This window comes from Ixodes scapularis, unplaced genomic scaffold (genome assembly GCF_016920785.2).
Source record: "Ixodes scapularis isolate PalLabHiFi unplaced genomic scaffold, ASM1692078v2 PGA_scaffold10__122_contigs__length_95168666, whole genome shotgun sequence".
Lineage (NCBI taxonomy): Eukaryota > Metazoa > Arthropoda > Arachnida > Ixodida > Ixodidae > Ixodes > Ixodes scapularis.
In genome coordinates, this window is record NW_024609836.1 from 60375475 (window position 1) to 60397590 (window position 22116).

Genomic DNA, 22116 nt, shown 5'->3' on the forward strand with positions numbered 1-22116 from the left:
TATATTAATTCGTCCACCTTTAATATCTTTTCGAAATTTTGCACGAAACTGTTCCAGGAGCAGGGACTCACCAGGATGAAAGAGATTACGTCGACTTTACAACACATAACAAATATACCAAGTTAATCAGACGTTTCATATCCCATACAAGAGACACCAACGGTGAAGCCAAGATGCAGGAATGAGAGAAACACCATCCAGAAAGGCCTATTTAAGCTTCTTTATTTAGTAACCATTTTCCGGCCTTCGAAACTGGGACAAGTTCATTCTCCCCCTGCTCTAGGGGAAGAATGGCGACGTGCGGGTACACAAAGGAGGGTCCGAGCAAGGGGGGAGTTCGTTCCTTTCCCTCCTCTTGAGCACGTGTTCACATACTTTCATAGCAGAAGTCTATGAACCGGCGATTTTCTAAAATGGTGCATTACTCACGAGCCAAAACATTCCGACTCCCCATGCACCCAATCCAACCACCCCGTAAATATGAGACACCGCACGGCAAAGTTGCAAAATTGTTAACTGCAGCGAGCAGTTGTTATACCAAGATTACTCAGCGAGCGACGAGTCACTTTCTTTCCTAACCGCTTCTAAAACCAAACGCTCTCTCAACCAACCGCCGAAACCAAGAAAACCCGAACCTGGCGCAGGGCGAGCGCTCAGCGCTGCAATCCTCGCGTGACCCAATAAGAGGGTCGATACAAATCACGTGACATCACAATGCCAGTAGGCACCACAGTAAGCTAGGCGCTGCCACGTAACCCGCTGCTGGCCGTTGCTTTTGGCAGCCTCTTCTACGTCAGGTAAAGAAGCGAGAGCGGTGCACAGATGGGACGAAGACGAGTGCTGCGTCAACGTACGGCTAGGACTTGTCTTCTGACTGATTGGACGCGAGCTGCAGCCGAGCGCTGACACGACACTCGGGTTCAATCAGTGCCCCGCCCTGGCCTCTGGTAGATGACGTAGAAATCGGGCACCACTATTGCCTTGTTTATAGCACATTTTTTTCTCTTTCTCAATCTCTCTTCTCTGTCCACTCGGCCCCCAGTAGCTCTTTTCTCGGCCCGCAAATAACGCGGAGACGTAAACATAAAAACAAACCGCACGAAAGGATCGCAAGATGAAAGGGAGACAGTGGAACAGCAGCGCACTCGCGGTTGTCGCCGTCTGCTCGCCGGTTTTGAGCAGAGAGCCTAGATTTAAGAGAGGGAGCAACTGGTTGCGCATGCGCATGCGCGCGTTACCGAGTGGAGAGGAGGCTACCCGAAAATAGGGGAGGGGGCGGGGGGGGGGGGGGGGGAGAGAGAGGCTGAACAAAACGTGGGGACGTTTGGGAACTGAATTAAAATATTCTGGCGGGCTAGTTGGTTATACATACTAAATTACAAATAGCGCTAGGACGAGGACAGACAAAGAAGTGGACAGGACAGGCGCTAACTCACAACTGACGGTTTTATATACAACGTTTAGACAACGGTTAGAAAAAGACCTATTTCTTCTTTTTTCAACTCCAGACACTTCCTTCACCTTCTTCTTTAACGTTGTATATAAAACCGTCAGTTGTGAGTTAGCGCCTGTCCTGTCCACTTCTTCGTCTGTCCTCGTCCTAGCGCTATTTGTAATTAAGGACGTTTGGGAATACTGAACTGAAAACTTTTCTCGTTGGCGGGAGACGAAACAATTATAGAGACACCAAACCGGTAGATGGCGCTAGCTTCCGCGACTCAAACCTGGCACAGTTGGGAAACTGCCATAGAGACTGCTCTGAAAAAGTGGCCACGATCTGTCCTCCAGAACCGAGCTAATGGCGAACACAACCCCGCCATTTCTCCCACAGCGGCCACTCGAGGAACTGCACGTTACTTCTATTTTGGCTTCAATCGGCCATTTCGGCGCCGAAACAGATGCAGTGGAAGAGGTTACAGGGGTGCCAACCCCGTCTCCCCAGCGGACGCGCCGCGAATTACTGCCGAAGTTAAAATGCACCTAGGTCGGGACGCGCTACCTGAAAGCACCGCTGAGGCATGGTTGCATAAAAACAATATTAATTGTTTCGCAAAACCTTGCAAACTAAAGATTATAAAAACATCACGCGCCCTTCATTTTGTACTAAACTCCAGAAAATTTCATACAAAAAGAGTCTTTTCCGTTTGCTTTTACACAAAAACATGCTTTCTAAAAGCTCAATGTGACCACAGTACATACGAATGATAAAGAGTGGCGCTATTGTCGCATTTAGCTCGGTCTCGGTGGACGCCAGCGGCCCATGTTTCGACGGCGAGTTTCCCAACTGAGTGTTTTAGTAACGTTGCCTGGCACGTAAGTATAGCAGTCTTGTTTAGTCAAGTATGTCCGGCAGTGCCAATGACCTGTCGTATTTCGCATCGGAGGCAAAAACATTCTGAGCAGTCGATTCTTTTCCCGAATACAAAAGCTTCAAAGTGACTCAGTGTTTGTCGCGCTCGCTAGCGACATTTACTCCCTCGCAGCTCCCTCGACGCGGCGTGCGCCATTTGTTGGCAGCACTTCTCAGTCACTAAGCGGGTATCGTATGCGAAGTGATGGCGTAAACTGCCCAGAACAGTATTTTTAGTACAAAAGCTTTAAGGAGTTCGTGTCGCAGTAACGCCGGCGTCGGTGGCGTGACGGAAAAATCCTGATTGGTCGATAGGGTCATGATGTCACAGCCACATGACCTCGCGCGGGAATTTCAAACAACCCACAACGCTCACGTGACGTAGCGCGTGGAATGAGTGATTAAAACATGATATGTAATGCGAATTAAACGTCGCGGCATGTATCGAATAATTTTATTTTATGAAGTTATTCATTTCACTTAAAGAAAAATATGAATAATTTTAGGCGGGATTCAAACCCCACGACCCTTCGGTTGCGAGCCAGACAAGCTACTGACACGGTTGCACGGCTTGGGAACGTCGCGTTCCGCTCTTAAAGGCGAAGCTCAAGCGTCCTCCTGTAATTTTATTTTCATGCAAAATTTGCTCCTCCGGATACGGTATTCGTGTAAACAGACGGTACAAGCTTTCGCCCCCTCCTCGCAGCTCGCGTTGCAGACGCGGCCCACAAACCACGTGACCCGCCTCGCGCGTTTTGCAAGAGCACTCTCAAGTCCGGGCACACCGCGGTCGCTCCGTGCACCTTGCGCCATCCGAGCGAACCACCAGCGGTAGCCAAGAAGGGCCGCGAGCCAAGAGCAGACCTCTGGGGCCCCGCAGTCAGTGTTTATCCTAGCAGTCGACGGCGATGGGCGTCCGGGTCGTATTTTCGGCGCCGCGCCGCCTGCGCTACCGGCCGCGGCCAGTCTCGCTCGATCTTGACGAGAGCGACTTCTGGGCCGAGAAGTCCGGCGGCGGAGAGTCCGACAAGTCCATGGCCAAGTTCGCGGCCGGGGGAATCACGACCCCGTGGGTCAGGCGGCTCCGCAACGACAACCTGGTTCAGGTCGACTTCGAGGTCTGGGGCGATGTACAAGGTAAGAAGATTTTATAGTTACACGTGGACCTATAAAGGGACCATATTTATTTCTCGAAGAAAGCTCATCGGTTTCGAAACCTCGTACAGACGCTTTTCGTTATTTACTTTTTGTTTGCTTTAGAAAGAAGTGGAGTAAATAATTGCTTTAAGAGCCCTAAAATCGTAAGAACTGTGTCTATCGGCGAATATCTGCGCTATATTACTGTCGAATATCGCTGCGCGAAAATGTTAGCAAGAAGACGATATCCGTGCTTTTCGTATGTTACTCCCACAGGAGAGTGAAATTCGAACATATAATATTTTACCGCTTAAATTACTCCCTCGCACTTAAGAATACGTTCCACCGCATTAGCTGTCTCGGTTGAATCGTCAAACCTGCAAAAAAAAAAAAAAAGAAAAAGGCATGCGTTTTTTTTTTGTATTTTGTTTTGTTTGCTTTTCTAGTATTATCAGTCTTTCGTGTGTTTTTGTTGGATAATATAATAGCACCGGCACGGGGGCATGCCTCAACTATTCATATTATGTCGCGCTATCCTACTGCTGCCTGGTACTGCCTAACATTTGCGACGAATCGAGGAAAAAAGTGCGCGCAAGATACTACACTATATTTTATATACTGCGTCGTATCGTATTATTCAAGTTTCATACCGATCGTCACTGATTCGGTTTGATACCTCGCATTTCTTGGCAATGTAAAGGTATACTTTTCTCGATATAGCGACGCTTTGAGTGTCGCAGACTATACAGGGCCCCGGGTACCGGGCACTATTTTACGTTCACTAAGTTTCACGATGTTATGCGGGCCGAAAGTGGGGGAGAGGAGGATACGAGAACGCGGAGGAGACGTCAGAAGGCCGAGCTCTGGTTGGAATGAATAGTGGGTAGACCTAAAGCTGGGGGAGCCATTTGCCTCCACTGTACTCGTCGAACGCGCTGAACTTTTGCATTCAAACGTGTTTCAGAATAATCTGCAAAAATATTATATCAAAGTTTTTTTTTTCTCGTTTTTTTATGTACATTTATTTTCAAGTGGTACTAATACAAATAATTTTAGACCTTATAACTTTAGCGTTGTTAGATATATAAATTCTGAATATCATCATTCTAGGTTTTTTTCTTTATTAAATGCCGCAGTGTCTATGGAACCTGACCGCCTAGAAATCCATGACGAAAATTTATTTATTATATATGGGATTTTAGGCCGTCCCATTGACTTGCTAAGATTTGATCGACCGTCTCGCTACAAAACTGCATGATAAAATAGTGCCGGATACTCCTTGGTGACGATCAAAGCGTCTCTAAAGGAATGAATACAATTTTTATGGTAAAAAAATATTGGAAAAGGTACTTATACATTTCCAAGTACACGGACAATTTTATTTTTAACCAAATCTGTGATGGTTGGACGTTTGGCGTGTAAATTGATACAGATGCATGTTGCGCAAGCGCTAAAAATGTATTGCTATGCCCGGTAAAATAACGTTTCTAAACAAATATTAAACTGTTTTCTTTTTCGATACAAAGTAACATCGCGCCTTTAATAAGTTTTTTTTTTTTTTTTTTTGCTTTTTTTTAAACTTTGTTGCTGAATGCGTCGCATCGTTTCCCGAGTTCACTTCTTTCGTCTGCTACAGAGAGCATTTCATAACTCGGTTATCAAACGCCGTCTGTCGGCAGCTGTTCATAACCGCGAGTTTACTTCACTTATTTTGACATTCCAGCATTTGGCAACACACTCGATTCCAACAAAGAGCAAAAACGAGCAGCCGCACTTCTTTTCGAGAACAACTTTTTCTTTAATTATTTTCAATCTTCTTCCAACCTTGGCCCTCTTCTTCTCGAAGACACCGCTCCGTGTGAAGAAGGCCTCCTAAACAAACAAAAGATGGCTTCTGTCGGCGCGCAAGGGCGCGACAGAATTAGCAAGTGGGCGCCTGTCGCCTCGACGCCTCGCAGCCGGTCCCTGCTGTCGTCGACACTCTCACCGAGAGCTCTTCGGGAAGGAACTCCGTATGCTTCCGGCTCCGACCAGAATGGCGGCACGAACGAGCCACTTCCACGTCGTGAACTTCCGTACTCTCCGTGAGGCAATAGACATATATTGCTATAGTACCCCAAGCATCAAAGAGAATGCAGGGATTGGTGTTCCACGAGCCGCACGTGCTGGCCTCAGCAGTAGTAACTTTTTCTAAAGCAAATACCTAAAACAAATGGCATCTTGCGCGCGCGTTCGTCAACGCTTTATTTTGGTTATTTACTTCGAATCTTTTATACGGGGAAGCCGTGCGCGTGTGGGCGCGAGGAACACCAATCCCTGCATTCTCTTTGATGTTTGGGTAATATAGCAAATGGTATATTCAGTTGTTGCGCTAGAACCAAACCAGCGCTCCTACAGACGTTCGGGCAGGGTGGGGAACAAAAAATCAAAATGATGTAAAACACGATTTACATCCTGATTTTAATCATACCAGTTTTATTATGACGATTTAAATGAAACATTTCCAACAAAAAATAATACCGAACCATTTTTTTTTTACTTCCCTTTGTCTATTATTTCATACTTTACTGTGTGCATTTAATTTGTACTAAAAAAAAAATAATCGAGCAAGAAAATTTTAATTTAGACCTCACAGAGCAATAAACAATGCACTTTTGAGCGAATGGGAGCATTAAGCTTTCTTCCTTCTTTACATCGCTCGTCAGTTCCGCAATGTAAATCAGAAATCGAAAAAAAAAGGAAAAAAAAGAAACGAAATCTGGAAAAGCAATGCCTTAGTGAAAGCTAACCACAGGAAGCGAAAGAAAAAGCAAATGCAGCTTTTTAGCTAACGAACAAAATCATTCCGTTTTTCTTGTAGTATGGCGGGATTTGTATTAATAAAAAAAAATTAATTAATCTGTAATTTAACTTTACTAATTTTTTTGTTTCCGCGTTGTCATCGGTGAATGAACGAAATAATCTATCTGACGTGTTTAAAAGTACACGTAATGATTTACAATCCCTATTTCTTAGCAACAGTTATTGAAATGAAATAAATCTTATCTAAATTCAATAAATTTAATTCATAAAAAATGAATTTTTTGCGTTTATTATTTTTTTATTTTATTACCTGTGCACGCTCGCAGATGCTGCGTTCTCCCAGAAACCATGCATGCAAAGTGCTGCTTTCCTACATCATGCCGTGCTCGGAGTCGAGGGTTATAAGTTGTAACACATTAGCTTTACTCCGTCTATCCGTAAGCTGACGGTACTGCGGGAGCTACGAGGTCGCCGGACAGACCAACTAATCGCTTCCCCCCCCCCTTCGCATCACCTGATCGGTCCCCCTCGAGTATGAATTAACGAGATTCGACTGCATATATATCAGGGTGTCGAACCGGAACCGAACCGGTATTTTTTCCGGAACCAAACCCGAACCGTTATAGTGTTATCGCGATGAACCCGAACCGGAACTGAACCGGAAAAAAAATAACGGTTACCGGCTCATGTCAAAACGGTTCGGCCACGCGCTGTTGAAAATTAATGTGCTATCAATGCCATTTGTTTTTCAAGTGCCGTCAACTGACACACACCTCGCTTACAAATTTTTCTTCACTCAGTCTTAGGAATACAAACGCTGCATCCATGAATCTTGACAAGCGCTGCATCCATGAATCTTGACATAGGAACCAGTATTGCGCTGGTCGCGGCTTGCACGGAAGAAAGAAAATTAAAAGGCTGTGCAAAAAAAAATAAATCGGGATTTCATTTTCCTACAGTCTCGTAAATCCTAAATACTGCTGTGTGCTCATTTCATAACACGTTTCTAGAACGTGATGTTGCAATTTTTTTTTTTTATTTTGATGTTATTTTGATTTTGTTATTTTCATGTCGCAATTTGTCATTTATAATTTCCGAACCGGTTCGCGAACCGGTTCAGCGCCCCGAACCGGTTCGCGGATCGAATTAATCGAACCGGAACTGAACCGGAACAAAATAAATTTACCTGAACTTGAACCGTAACCGAACCCGTATTTTTTTCGGTTCGACACACTGATATATATATATATATCGCCACGTGACCTTGATCCTACCCTTGCTTTTGCGCTGAAAGGGGGTTTCAGCGCAAAAATAAGGGTAGGATCATGGTCACGTGGCGACATATATGTATATATGCAGTCGAATCTCGTTAATTCATACTCGAGGGGGACCGAAAATTAGTTTGAATAAAGCAAAGTTTGAATTACTGGGAGTTTCCTCTCCTATAGAGACGCACAAGATGGGACCTGCATGTAAGTTCGAATTATCCGCAAGTTTGAATTAAGAGAGTCTGAATTAACGGGATTTCACTGTGAATATATAGACGTATGACCTGTTAAACGAGCACGTAGCTTCGACCGCGCTTTCAACTTGGATGTGAAGTGCGGCACTACAATGGCCGATGGGTAAGGCCAAAAGGGAATCGGCGACCGCATATATTCCCCTCCGATAGATATACGGCACCCTTATCGCTCTAATTGACTTTATAGGTGTTACAGCCTGTGCCAGATAAAGATATACGTCGAATAATTACGACCTATATCTTTGTTTCTCTGCTACAGCCGGTTTGAAAGGCGCGACACTGTCTTGATTGGGGAAATAACTCCGCAAAGAGGGGAGCAGGAAAGCGATAAAAAAAAAATATATATATATATATATATTTATTTATTTATTTATTTATTTATTTATTTATTTATTTATTCATTCCCTCAGGGCCCGAAGGCATTATAGAGGGGAGTGGACACACACATCTAATTGCACACAAAGACAAACAGTAATTAGGCAGGTAAGCATAAAAATCCAAAAGCAGAACATTGTTAAAACAAAACACTGTCAACCAAAATCCAAAAAATATTCGCAAAGTGCAGCTTTGAATCCGGCGCTCTCGGCTATGCTGGCAACAGGTGCGGGAAGGCGATTCCAGTCCAGTGACGTCATGGGTATGAAGGACTGATGAAAGCTTGAGGTGCGACACTGAGGGATGCCAACTTTATTTTGATGGTCGAAACGTGATGAGACGTATGATGGTTGTGTTAACAGATGCTGACGAAGATTTGCATTGTGGTGGTAACTTTTATGAAATAAACATAGGCGAGATATTTTTCTACGTAGGGAGAGGTCAGGCAAACTTAGGGTAGTTTTCATTTCTGTTACGCTAGATGTGCGATGATATATAGTTATGTAGTATGAATCGAACAGAACGGTTTGAGCAGCTTCTATAGTGATAATGCAAGCGTTCCACCGGGGTCCCAGATAGCGGAAGAATACTCAAGTTTGCTGCGGACGAATGACTTATAAAGAAGTAGTTTTAAGGACAGTGGGGCAAGAAAGAAGTTCCTTTTTAGAAAGCCCAACATGCGGTTAGCGTTTTTAATTATATACTCAATATGAATGTTCCATGAGAGGTTGTTAGTGATATGAACACCAAGATATTTAAATGAGGACACGGATTCCAGCTCAACAGTTCTTATATGGTACGAGGGGCAGGTGTTATTTTGACGTGATACTCTCATGGATTTGCACTTGTTAATATTGAGTTCCATTTGCCGTTTATCACACCAACGAGAAATACTGTCAAGGTCAGACTGGAGTCAAGAATGTTAAAAACTATATATGTATATATCTGCCAACGCTATTGGTCAAGCATATATAACTATAGGGTTGCGTGTTTTCGGTATTTATTTTTGTTCAGATTCGGGGGTTATTGATCGCGGTGTCTATTTTTCTCATTGCACCGGTGTTTCTCGGTGTCTACTTTCAATGCCGGAGAGAAATCGGTGTTTATCGGGCTTGTACGTTGCAATGCAACTCAATAATTACTGGAGAAAATATTGTAATTTATAAATTATAATATTTTCTCCGGTAATGCTGGTAAAGATAGGAGAAGGGAACGGGGCAAGGAATGTGGTTTCGAAAGAAAGGAACAACCCCAAGGACAGTTCAGTTCGGCCGTGTTCCAAATCAACAAGGAAAAAAAAAAAAAAAAAAAAAGTAGGGTAGAAAATTGTTTTTCATTAAGCTGTCGTTTTTTGTTTATTTTTTTTTTTCATTCAAAAACAGTTTGATATATATTTTTTTTTTTTGGGGGGGGGGGGGGTGGGGGGGGGGGTTCACTCAATCAGAGAAAACCGCCTCGGGGTTATATTTTCGGTGTTTATCGGTTATATGTATGTATGAGCCGCAATGAACGTACCAGGATTTTTTTTCCCTTGGCAGGGGAAAGGGGGGGGGGGGGGGGGCGGGGGCTGAGGTGGTTGGGATACCCATGACCTGGGGTGCGGAGAGGCCTTCCCCTTGGCTACGCCACTGTATCAGCGTGTATGACTACAGTGTACTAGAATAGTATGACTGCGGACGCACGCGGTTACGTGCAAACAATGCCAGTTCTACAGTTCACGTAGCCAGTTTCTGCACGTACAAACTGCAAGCAACTCAAAGTGCTATTAAAAAAAAACTGTGAGTGCACATTTTTTTTTATTCGAAAACGACCTTTATGACGTCCACTATTCACACATTTCCACTGCAAATGTTGTGGCATACGCGTCGACTCAACACGGTTGAAGAGAGAAAAAGTCTAACGTTACGAGACCAGGCTCGGTCGAGTGCCGCCGCCGACGAGCAGAGCTCGTTCCCTGAATCGCCGTGGTTCTATTGTGGTGCAGCGCTGACAAAATGGGTCGGAGGGTATTTCGGGGACGCGTTCAGGGAGGCAGAGGAAAAAGATTTAGCACCAACCGAGGTCGGTTCTGCATCCGAACACGAATCGGCGAAATGGTTTGTTGTCACACCACAGCAATGCCTCAGGACGCAAATACTCTTCCCAAGGGAAACCCCGCACTGGGTCCGTCTTCTAATAGTGTCGATTCAGCGGCTGGAGTCGTCAAGACCGGCGAAACGAAGTGGTGCTGCAGCAAGTGCCTAGCCGAAAAGCAACTTTGAAAAAAGGTCATCAGTTGTTGAGAGGGTAACGCCAGTCGCGACTTCAAAGGAAAGCACGGCGGTTCTTTACGTCCGGCTTGATGGGGACAGGACAGCACACGAGAGAGCATGCTGTACAGCACTGACGGGGTTTCTTCGAGCTCTCGCCGCATTTAAAACACAAATACCCACATTTCAGAATCGAAATCTGCAGCCAACAGCGCACTTAAACCCCGACAAGCTATACCCTCCAGAGAAACCTTTCCTCGTTGCCTCGTCTCCAGCATTCGTTTTGCTACGAGGGGAAAGAAGGGGAAAGAGTCTACAGAATCCTTTGCGGTCAGAGATTGCTGTAAATCAAACAAACATGTAAAAAAAAAAAAAATAACGCTGTAAAAATAGATTATTGCGATCTGTGCAGGCGAGTTAAACTAGACGCTTTCAGGCAGCTGTGCATGGGCGCCGCCATAACCGACCTTCAGTTTTTGTTTCCTCTTATTCCGTTCGCTTCACTTCATCATTGTGACAGCAGGACAGGTTACTGCCACTTTAGGTGCTACAGTGTCCTTCTCCCCAGCCAAGGCCGTTGTGGAGGCTTGTCAAAGTCCGCTTCAGTGGCTCGGCATCTCGGTAAGACAAGAGAAGGTCGGCTATGGCGGCTCAATCTGGCGCGCGCTGAAGGCGTCTATAATGCTGATCGGCGAAACAAGTCGGTTAATTACTGTAAAATGTGCTAGTTAACTTTTTAATTAATGAAAATGAACACGTGGCTCATATTATGAACTCGCTGAGCGTCATCTAATACCACTAAATCAGTCAATTTTAGACAAACGTGGAGCACGTGGTAAGCCCGGGGGTGCGCTAAAGTTTTCTCTTGTGCAACAAACGCAAAGCTGGCGGTCCATAGATTTTTTTTTTATTTTTATAGTGCAATTTAAAGATTTGAGTCAGCCTTTCCTTGTTTGGAAAGTCGCGCAAAGAAATACTTCTGGGTTGGCAAGCTGCTGGAACTCTAGCTGAGAAAGCCTGCCCTTATTTGTCCACTTCTGCCTCGGGTAGGGTGCCTTCATCTGCAAAGCGAACATGAAGGCACTCTAGCCTCGGCCACACACTTGCCACTCCACCTGCTAGCTGCTGTATAGAGAGATCCGAGTCAGGGCCTAATCCTTTTTGACAGGAGTCATGAATTAGTAAATGTTAGGGTGTGCCCTCCTAAAAATGGCATTCATCTTTTTTTTTTTTGTTTTTTTCTCCGTGCGAAGATTTTACGTTGTTGTGGTATACCGTAGCCCCCGTTCTGGTTCCACTTGCCGCCATGACAGGCGACTGCCACGGCCACTCGTTGCTGTGCATGCCATCGCCAGGTTCGCGGCAGGCAACAACATCGCATTTTTATGACGTCGTCAGGCGGAAATCGGAGGACAACTAGAGTTGCTATACGTTTACGCTATAGAGGTTCAACTGGCGCCTGTGTCCACGGGACTTCCTTTCGGTTTCAAACTGAAGCAGACAGCAACCGCGGTCCACTTTTGCCGTGCTCCGAAAACGCGCGTGCATTGTCTCTTCTCCGGAGAATAACAGGAACCACCTTTGTTACTTGGGTCGTGATGAATAGTAGCTAACCTTACTAACAGTATAAAAGTGCAATTGCTCTCACAACCGTATCTTTCTCATCCGTGAGCGACGTGCAACTTTGCGGCATTTCGGGTCCATTCCTATGCTCCACAGCAGGTGTGTAAAGACAGGCGACGATTTGAAGCAGGAATTGCAGTTGAAAAGAACGTGGGGCTTGTTCAAGAAGCACCAACATCCCGATGACGCGAATAGCAATCTGGGATATGCGGATTATAAAAAAAGTGTCTCTTTCTTTGTTATTTTATTAGGTATCGTGTTGACTTTATCGGGTGATAAAAGTTTTCTGGCTCCCCCCCCCCCCCCCCCCCCCCCTTTTTTTTTTTCATGCAAACTACTTTCGCGGAAACTGCCTGAGCTGAGAGAATAAAACAAATATAATTTATTTCAAATCGCACTTGTCCTTATGTTGGTCATCTACATGCAAAGGTTGCTACAAAATGTTTTACAAAAATGTATGGGCTAAAGACCTATACGTGTAGGCGGATACGGGAAGAACTAAAAGCGCAAGCCTATTTCGTTAAAGGTTAAAAAAGCAAAAGTAGTTCTGGGAAATATTGAAAATATACTTTTGAAAAAAGAATGTACTTGGACTGAGATACGAACACCGTTGGATTGAAATAAGAGAGCTGTTCCGAGAAAGGTTAAAACGAGAAGAAGTCGTTTTGAGAAAGGTCGAAATAAGAAAGCTCGTTTGAGAAAGGGTGAAATGAGAAAAGTCATTTTAAGAATGAGCAGAACGTAAGGGCGCAAGTCTCGGGTTTTTCACTAAAATGTTTTTAAGAATGGTTAAAATGTGAAAGTTTCTTTTGAGAAAGGTTGAAGCCAGGGTGGAGAATAAAAAATAAAAATTATTTAAATCGTAATTTAAATCACACCAGTGACGATGATTTAAATCAAGCTTTTCCCGCAATAGTAATCCTGTAAATATATTTATTCGCCATTTGTTTATCGTATTAAGCTTTATGTGGGCATTTGTTTTGTATTTAAATTAGAGAATCAAGGAATGAATATTTTATCTGCTGAACGCGAGCAAACGGCGGCGCATTTCTGAGCAAATCAAAATGCTCACCTTTTTTTTCCTACCTTCCACTTCAGTCAGTTACGCAATGTCCTACTGCAAACAAATCAAAACGAAAAAAAAAAAAGTTTTTGTTCTAGCTTACAAAAATGAAGAAGTAATTCAGTAGACTGCACTTCGAATTTACAGTAATTATATTTCTTCCATTTTGTTTTCACTGATCGGGCGTATTGGCCAACCAATCTGCCACGTTTAAAAATACATCCGAAAAGAATAACCATTTCCTAGCTACAGTTATTAAAAATCTGATTTAAATCAAATAGGTCCGATTTATTTGACTAAAAAGAATCGCGATTTTTTTTTTCACCCTGGGCTAAAGTAAGCATTAAAAAAGTGAAAGTCATTTTTCGTGAGGTTCAGACGAGAATTGAGGCCAACGAGGAGGTATAGAAATGCTAACTGTGGTTCAAACAAGAACCACCCGGTTCGTTCTGCATTTGTATTTGGAACGCCGTTTCAAAACCAAAGTAAAAGTGAACCCCCTCCTCCCCCCCCAAAAAAAAAAAAAAAAAACATGTTAGGCTAGGTGGCGCAAGCTGCCGCCCGTTACAAAAGGTATAGCCATTACCATCCATTCATATATTAAAAGATTTTTTATATATTTTTTTTTATTGCAAAAATAATTTACGCATCGCCGAGCGCTCATTCTCCGCCCAAAGGTAGCGCTAGAGGGGTTCGAACCAGATACCAAAGTTTCAGCCCGAACCAATATCTTATTCAAAAGTTATGATTATCTGAAAATTTCAATGGGAAAATGGCGGCCAACGGAGGAGCTCTCGAATACAGCTAGGAGCTCTACGGCGCCAAAAACCGAAAATGGGTAGAAAACAGGTCCCCATTTTCCTATTGAAATTTTCAGAAAATCATTCATAACTTTTGAATAAGATATATCCGTTCGTGCTGAAATTTTCCCATCTGGTTCGGACCTCGAGCGCTACCTCTGAGCAGAAAATGAGCGTTCAGAAACGCGTAATTTTTTTAGTGGAAACACTTTGTAGACTGTGTTTTTCTTTTTTCCTCGCACTTTATGTATTTTCTGAGCCCTAGTTATCACACTCTCGCATTACAACGCTATCAGTTAGTTTTTTGTGGCCTTACAAATAAACCTCGAAACCGGACGTCTGCTGAATCGTCGCACACTTGGACAGCCGAGTCTTTCCTACACATTGGTTAAACACATAATTACGAGAGAGAGAGAGAGAGAGAGAGAGAGAGAGAGAGAGAGAGAGAGAGAGAGAGAGAGAGAGAGAGAGAGAGAGAAGAAGAAGAAAGCGGCTACCGAAGGGTATTTTCACGGTTTCAAGTGGCCATGCGGTGCATGGTAGGCGAATATGGATGGTTTCTGCTTACAAAAGTAGAATATGTTCATCAAAGGTGAAACCGACTACGCAAAGAGATGGCAAAAGCATAAACTGCTTAAAAAAGCAAACGAAAAAAAAAAAAAAAAAAGGTTGTGAGGAGATATGTGCACCAAAGACTCAGCATGATGGATGACCACTGTATTCGTCTTTCCAGGAATCACGGTACAGGCATGCGCTGCGGTTTATCGTTCGCCTTTTACTTTCCAGTCAGAACGCTCGGCTAAATGAATTATTAATACGCATAAGCTAACTAAAATAGAGTAATTATTATTCCCGTCTCGAAGATGAGTAAAGGAGCAGAACTCGCGCAGATTAAGTATATATTAAAAAAAAAAAGACAAATAAAAACTTACAAAGAAGAAATAAAAACAACACAAGCCTGGTTGTTAATTTTACTTGAGGTCTCTTGTCGCCACTTGTGTACGTGCGAAACGTGCAAATGCGCTGGATGACGTTACCGTCTTTTATGACGTCATCAGTTGGAAATTCTGCAAGTACGTAAGCACAGCGAGTCTTTAATAGAAAAAAAAAAAGAAGAGGCAAAAAGAAGCAGCGGGGCAGCAAAACTGAATAAAGATGTCTGGAACAGCATGCACGAAAAACGAACGATATTCAAAATATGCGAGTCTTTCCACAATATTTTCGAACCTTGATTTACTACACATGAAGTGCAAATAGGGACTCGTCAAAATCCACACTGCATATTATACATCTCTGCAATATATACACCAAAACGCAATTTTCATCTTTAAAAAAAAAAAAAAAAAAGTGAGATTAATTTCTTTTTTTTTAACTTTGCGGGACTTTTGGTTAACTTTTCAGACCTGACTGGCGCTACAAACACCATTCTTTTCACCAACAAAAAACATAACAAAAACGTTTTTTTTTTTGCTTTGTCGGAAAACAAAACGAATTTGGTGCACACCGAACCAATGTTTTTAACGAATGCCTGCCATTATCCCATAAAACTGATCGTCTCATCAGAGCATGTGCCAAAGACTACACAAAGAGACAACAAGGCACATTAAACACAAAAGGAAGCTGCTTTTTTTTTTTTGCGCTATTTACAATTTGGTTTGCCCAGCAGAACAATTACGATCTGGTCGAGGTTTACTCCCTCGCTAGTTCACCAATTTTATGCCTTTCGGTTGTAAATTTTAAAGTTTACATCTCCCAAAGATTAATTTTGGTTGTTAGAATTTACTCCAAATCGGGTTTTATTGAAGTTTACACTCTCCAAATAGTAAAGGGACTTATTTAGCTTTTGGGTGATATAATTGACCCCAAAACTATTTTTGTAGGCTTACATATTTCTAGGAGTCAAGGGACATTGTACTTTTGGGTGTTATAATTTACTTCAAAAAGGAATTCATTGATGCACTTTTGGGTGTTATAATTTACTTTTCATTGAAGTTTACACCCTTGAAGGGGTCAAAGGAACTCAGTTTTTGGGTGTTATAATTTACTTTAAAACGATTTTATTGAAGTTTACACCTCCAAGGGCGAAGGAATCTCAGCTTTTGGGTGTTCTAATTACTCCAAAAACCGTCTTCTTAATGTTTACATCCCTTCAAGGAGTCACGGAACATTCAACTTTTGAATGTTTTAGTTGACTCCAAAAAACGGGTTTCTTGAAGTTTATACCCTCAAAGGAGTCAAGAGATACTAAACTTTTGGGTGTTATAGCTTACCTAAAAACAACAACAACGGGCTTATTCAAGTTTACACCCTCCAAGGAGACAAGAAACACTCAGCTTTTGGGTGTTAATTTACGCGACAGTTTGTAGCACTTCTTTTCACTGGACATATGCAAAAATTCGTAAACGTTCCATACTATACACAAGCGATAGGTGCTAATCAGAATGTTAGAAATGATCCGAGCTCTACATTAACAAACAATATTTTTTTTTTTTTACGCTGGAGCCCAGTGAAACAATTTAGGTAGCAACGCATTAAGATAGAGCCATTAATAATACTGCATATTAACTTAATTGAGTGGTAAATACTTACGCAAACGAAGAGCAACCATTCAGTCGATCGATTTCTATTTTTTTTATTTTCTCCTTCTGGATGGGCGCGGCGTAGATCAAAAAGCCGTCGGACCAGCAAACGAATCTTCTTAGTTTTAGAGATATTTTCGGAGCTCCCGTGCCGCTGCTTCCTCCGCTAAACTTAGCCAAAGCAGCAAAGCAGACACGAACCAGGCGCATCGCTATCGCGAGCGGCCAAAATAAAACGGTCGTCTGCTAAACGTCCGCTCGCTTTCTAAGTAGCCAGCGTCTGTCGTCATTTGCCCAACTGGAAATATTATTAACGAACCACGACTCGAAAAGAGACAGTTTGAATCGTCGTGGCGGCGTTTTCGGATCCGAGCCATTCACCTTCGGAGTAGTGGGGTTCGGTATCTGTGTTAGAGATCGCACGCTCCAAATATAATGATATAAACATGTACAAACGGGAGTGGGGCTGAGGAGTCATTACTCAGCAAGCTGCGTTCTATTTCTGCTCCGAACACACACAGAGCCCGAAACCGCGTGAACACCGCGAAGGGGTTCACCTATTTGTACGTTTAACTGGCGCGAGGCGTTGCGATTTATGTGCGAATGTGATGAAGGTTTCACCGCGATAAAAAAAAAAAACTACCAAATGCCCCCCCCCCCCCCCCCCCAAAAAAAAAAGAAAAAAAAAAAAAGAAAGAAAGAAAGAAAGAAAGAAAGAAAAGTAGTATTTCTTTTATTTTTGAAATAAACTATAAATTGCTGAACGCTAAGTTTCTCCCAAACTCAGCGCTAGCGGCAGGGGCTATAGATGCCAAAGTTTCAGAACCGTTATCTTATTAAAAAGTTATACACAATTTTCTGAAACTTTCAATGGGAAAATGGGGCGTTCCCGCGGTAGCAGACGCCACTCATCCCGATATGTTCGTGCGCTACGTCTGCTTTCCCATTGAAAGTTAAAAAGAAGATCTCGTATAACCTTAGGATAAGATTAGTTAGTTGTGAAACGTTGACATCCGATCCGGAGATTTGGGCGGAGAACGAGCGCTCGGTAATGCGTCGTTTACAAAACTTTTTTTTCTTCACAAACACCCCGTGATATATATATAAGTACGGACTCCGCTTTTTCAGCTACACTTTACTAATTAAAAAAATACAACAGTAGAATGACCAAGCAAAATACGGAGTTTCAATAAAAGAAAAAAAAACAAAAAAAAAAAAAACATCACGTAGAGTTGGGAGGACGAAACTGGAGGTGCCCTAAACTCGTCAAACACAAAGTATTAGCCGAAAGTTCGCGATGCGCGCCGATTGGACGTCGGCGATAAAAAGCGCGAAGTCATCGTCGTGATAGGCCAGTCGGTGCGCTCCGTCAACGTCGGCCCCGACTTCGTGTTTGACGAGTTTAGAGGCCCAGAACTTTCATATAGTTATAGACCAACACGCGTCCCTGACGTCACGCAGCTGCGGTGGCGCTGTCGACGGCACTGCGCATGCGCAGAAGCTTCAGTTCACTCGAATTCGGTTTCTGCGCACACGCAGTGCCCACACGTGGTGTGGGCAAACGCGGGCTTGTTTGAAAACAGCGTGTCGGTCTTTGTCGTGTATCCTCCACCCATCTCAATGCCTGCAGCTTGTGGAGCGCCCACCTCGTTTTTTGTAATTCTCGGCAAGAGCCTGTATCCGTTTATTTTCTCATAACAATGACGTGCAATTGCTAACTTGTTTTTCTTTTTGCGCCGTTTCTTACGTTTCTTATTTCAAAACTGTTTAGACACCAGCTTCCTTTTTAATGCTCACTAATGTTGTTACTGCGCATGTCCCTCGCTGCCATGCAATTCGACTAAGGATTTCCTGCCACTTGCACGAAATCTAGTTGTGCACAGTGTCGTGGAAAGGTATCCGTATCAGCACGACATTACCAAAAGCACTCCTTTCGCTCCCATGATAGACAGTTTCTTGTATAATACTGTTTCTGAATGCCACGTTAATGCTCCGTTCTATCCCAATTTTTCGTTCCAGGGTTCTACTTCCGCAAGGTGAGCAGACATAATTTTTGTTTCCCACATATATTCATTGACCGCCCTTACTAATTAGGCGTCTGGAGCGCGTCCCCGACTGGCGTGTTTAGCCAAAGTTACCAAATTACCTCAGTTGTGGAACTCCCGCGGAAGGGGTACCCCCCTCACTCACTGTGTGTTCCATAGAGTACGGTGGAACGCCATCTAGACGCTGCCCTTCGAAACATACGCATCCCATAGAATACACTGCAGTTACCAAAGCAGCCGTACGGCGCGTCGAACAACTGGAGGCAAGTTGTGGTGAGTGAGGGGGGTTACTGCTGGTGCATGCAGCGTCTATGAGCAGTTCCGTAACTGAGCTAATCGAATAAATGTTGGTCTAGCATCCCGAAGTGACAACAGATGACGTCACGGAGGCCGCTGTGTCACGCTGTCAGATGTCATGATCCCGACGGTTGGTCTTAAAAAATGCTGGCGAAAAGCACGAGCGAATGCGAGTTGGGACATCGCGACGTCTCAACTCTTGGCTGCCGAAGCTTCAGCGGACTGTCGAATTGGAGAGCAACCTGCAGCAAAACACGCGTCTGTCACTCACACCACCGCTGCTGGGACGCCGCCAGGATCGCGACCGGCGACAGTGTGACACTTTTTACAACGTCACCACTACCACCAAGCAACGTTACTAGATTACCTCAGTTGGTGGAACTCCTGCGGAAGGGGGTTCGGCCATTTATCGTACGTAACGACGGAAAGTCAAAGCTGCTACAATGGTGAAAGCGAGACAAGGTTAGGTTGAGAGTTATCCCGAGAAAAATGTCCACGAAGAATCTCCCTCGTGTCAGTGGAAAGCTAGCAACCCCAATGCGTGGTAGGAGGCGCAAGCTACCACCGACCATCAAGGGCGTAGTCGCCACTAGGGCCACCACTACCAAAGCTATACTTCAGAATAACACTTCGGCCATCTTGTTGCTTACAATCACTTTTGCCAGCCATCTGCAGCTTTACCCGAGTATGCAGGCGACGCTTTTCCGTATTTTAGCAGCGTCCAGACAGTTTGAACAGAGCAAAACAATACAGCCAAAGCCTCCGAACATCATAACCCCAAAACTAGGGAAGTCACATTTTCAAATGGTAGCTATCGCCAATAGACCCCCTCCCCCGCACTAGGCAACAAAACGGTGGCATCCACAGGACAATGGGGGATAGGGATATCCATACTCTAAACATAGCTAGCGACTCTAGCGACCACCATCCATCGGACTGTTCACGGTGCCCTGGATCTGCGCAGTATGCCCGTGACATGTGCCAGAGCCTGGGAGTCCGCGGCTGGATCAAGCTCACCAACTGGGGCACCGTCGTGGGGCAGCTTCAGGGCGAGAAGGAACACGTCGACCAGATGCAAGTACCTTCTCAGAGTCCTCTGTCATCAGCACCTTACGTGCAACGCTCTGCCACACTTGCACATGCTGCTCCGAATGCATGCCAGCACTCCACTTTGATTACTTGCAAACACACTTCCTTTACTCTGAGGTGGACTCCAGTTCACCCCAGGAGGAGATACCAAAGGTGCCTCCAGTCTTGACTTCACAGGAAGCCAGAACAAAGCATAACCTTGCGGTACTATGCACGGCGCCGACCAAAGTCGTTCTTGCCGCCACCTATTTAAAATGGCTCGAACGAGCGGTGATGTCAGGAGTAGGAAGCTGTCTGCTGGCAGCTCTGTGCTGTACCATCCAGCAGGAATGACTAGTTTGTTGGGGTTGCTGACGAGGGCCTAGCCATATAAAAAGTCCATTGTGTTGTTTCTAAGATGGTGAACTTCCGTACAATGGCCATTACATTGTTTCGAATGTGGTGGCCACGGTGCTCACATTGATGTTTATCCTACGGCAATATCTTGAGCGACTCCCGTAAACACAAGCACCGTCGACAGGCCGAGAGAGCGAACTTGGATGCACGAGATCCACCGCTTTGGTGGGAACCGCTAGAGTCACTGAATGTTTTTTCCGATTATCGCATTCTATGGGGTCTGCTGTGACCGTTCTATTTTAGCTTTGATCGGCCATTCTGGCGCAGAAACATATACGGTGGAAGGAGTTTCAGGAATGCCAACGCCTGTCTTTCAAGTGAATGCGCCGCAAATTAGCACACAAGTCAGGACGCGCTACCCGAAATCACTGGCGAGACATGGCGGTATAAAAAAAATATTAATTGTGCTGCAAAAACCTTGTAAACTAAAATTTTATAGAAACCAAGGTGACTAGCGAAGTATTATTTTGGAATTCCCCGACTTTTCCAAGCTTTCCCCGACAATATCAGGTGAAATTTCCTGACCACTGTAGAGGCGGTTTAGTATAAAAGACCATTACAACATAAGGCATTGAGCATTGAGCACTGTGAGGATCATTTTGCACGGGCTTAATCTAACTTGCATTTTCTGAAATATTAGGGTTCGTCCAGTCCGGATTAAACAAGCACTTTCTTACCGCGGGCATCGTCAGCGAAGAGTCCACTCCCGGAAACACTATGAAAACACGACGCCCAACCACACACGTCAATAACCAAATGGTAACATGGCCGCATGGCCGCCAGATGCACACTTTTGGCTTAAGGCTTGGATTAAATTGGGGTCTGCGACTTTCCCCATTTGTAACTAAATCTAGTAGCTCTAACTGAATCTAGCCTAGTGTCGAGCCCTCAATCAAATTCAATCCAAGGCTTGGACTCGATTTGTTGGCTCTTCCCTTTGCATCGGGTAGCATACTCTAATCGGGTGAGCAGAGCCCGTGCTCCGCTCTAAGCAGAATTTATTGCCTATTTTTCTGCCCCCAAGTCGTCAAGTCTTTGCTCAGAGAATTTTATGGCATTTCCGGCTCGTTTTCTCTGACAGGACTCGCTTTTTGAAAATATCCCTGACAATTCCCTGTAATTAAAAGTTCCCTGACAAATTCCCGGTTTTCCCAATCACTAGACATCCTGGGAAACATCACGCTCCTGTCATTCTGTACTAATCTCCAATAGAAATTCCTCAAAAAAAGTTTTTTTCGTTTGATTTTACGCAAAAACATGCTTCCTCAACACTCGTACAGACACCAAAGCACCCGTTCATGCAAGCTCAATTTCCTTTTCAGGGCAATGTGGCTTCGATTGCAGGGGGCCCCGGGAAGTCGAATCGAAAGGTGCGACTTCAAGCACTGGCGCATGATTGAATCGTACGACTTCAGCTGCTTCCAGATGAGGTTTTGAGAATGTGCGATGCCTTCGGACCCGGCTGACGACCCAAGGAAGACGCTTCGGCGAAGACGACATCTACGACGACGACGACGAACATCCAAACCTCGAGCAACTCTTGTCGACTCAAAAGACGGTCCTTTCGTTTCCGTGTGCTGTAAGGCTAAAGCATAGAAGAGCCTAGTATGTCGAGACGTTACTGCTTTGTTCGTCGACCATGGAGCGCCGTTATTATTTGCGCCAATGACTGCCGTCGTCACATGGTGTTGCAAAAGAACAGACAAACGTTAGTGACAAATTTCTATGGCCAAGTTCTTCTAGTTAAACAGATTACCGGTGCATTAGAACCTATATTATTAGGTACTGC

At 44.2% G+C, this 22116-nt stretch overlaps 1 protein-coding gene across 1 annotated transcript; it reads left to right on the forward strand.

Annotated features, from left to right (window-relative positions):
- The first annotated feature begins 3191 nt into the window (after positions 1–3191).
- LOC8036179 (acylphosphatase-2) lies at positions 3192–21815 on the forward strand. Its single transcript, XM_002411709.5, has 4 exons — positions 3192–3487; positions 18520–18536; positions 19807–19916; positions 21650–21815. Exons 1-4 carry the CDS (start codon positions 3259–3261, stop codon positions 21762–21764), a joined length of 471 nt encoding a protein of 156 aa, XP_002411754.3. The 5' UTR covers positions 3192–3258; the 3' UTR covers positions 21765–21815.
- Positions 21816–22116: the final 301 nt, after the last annotated feature.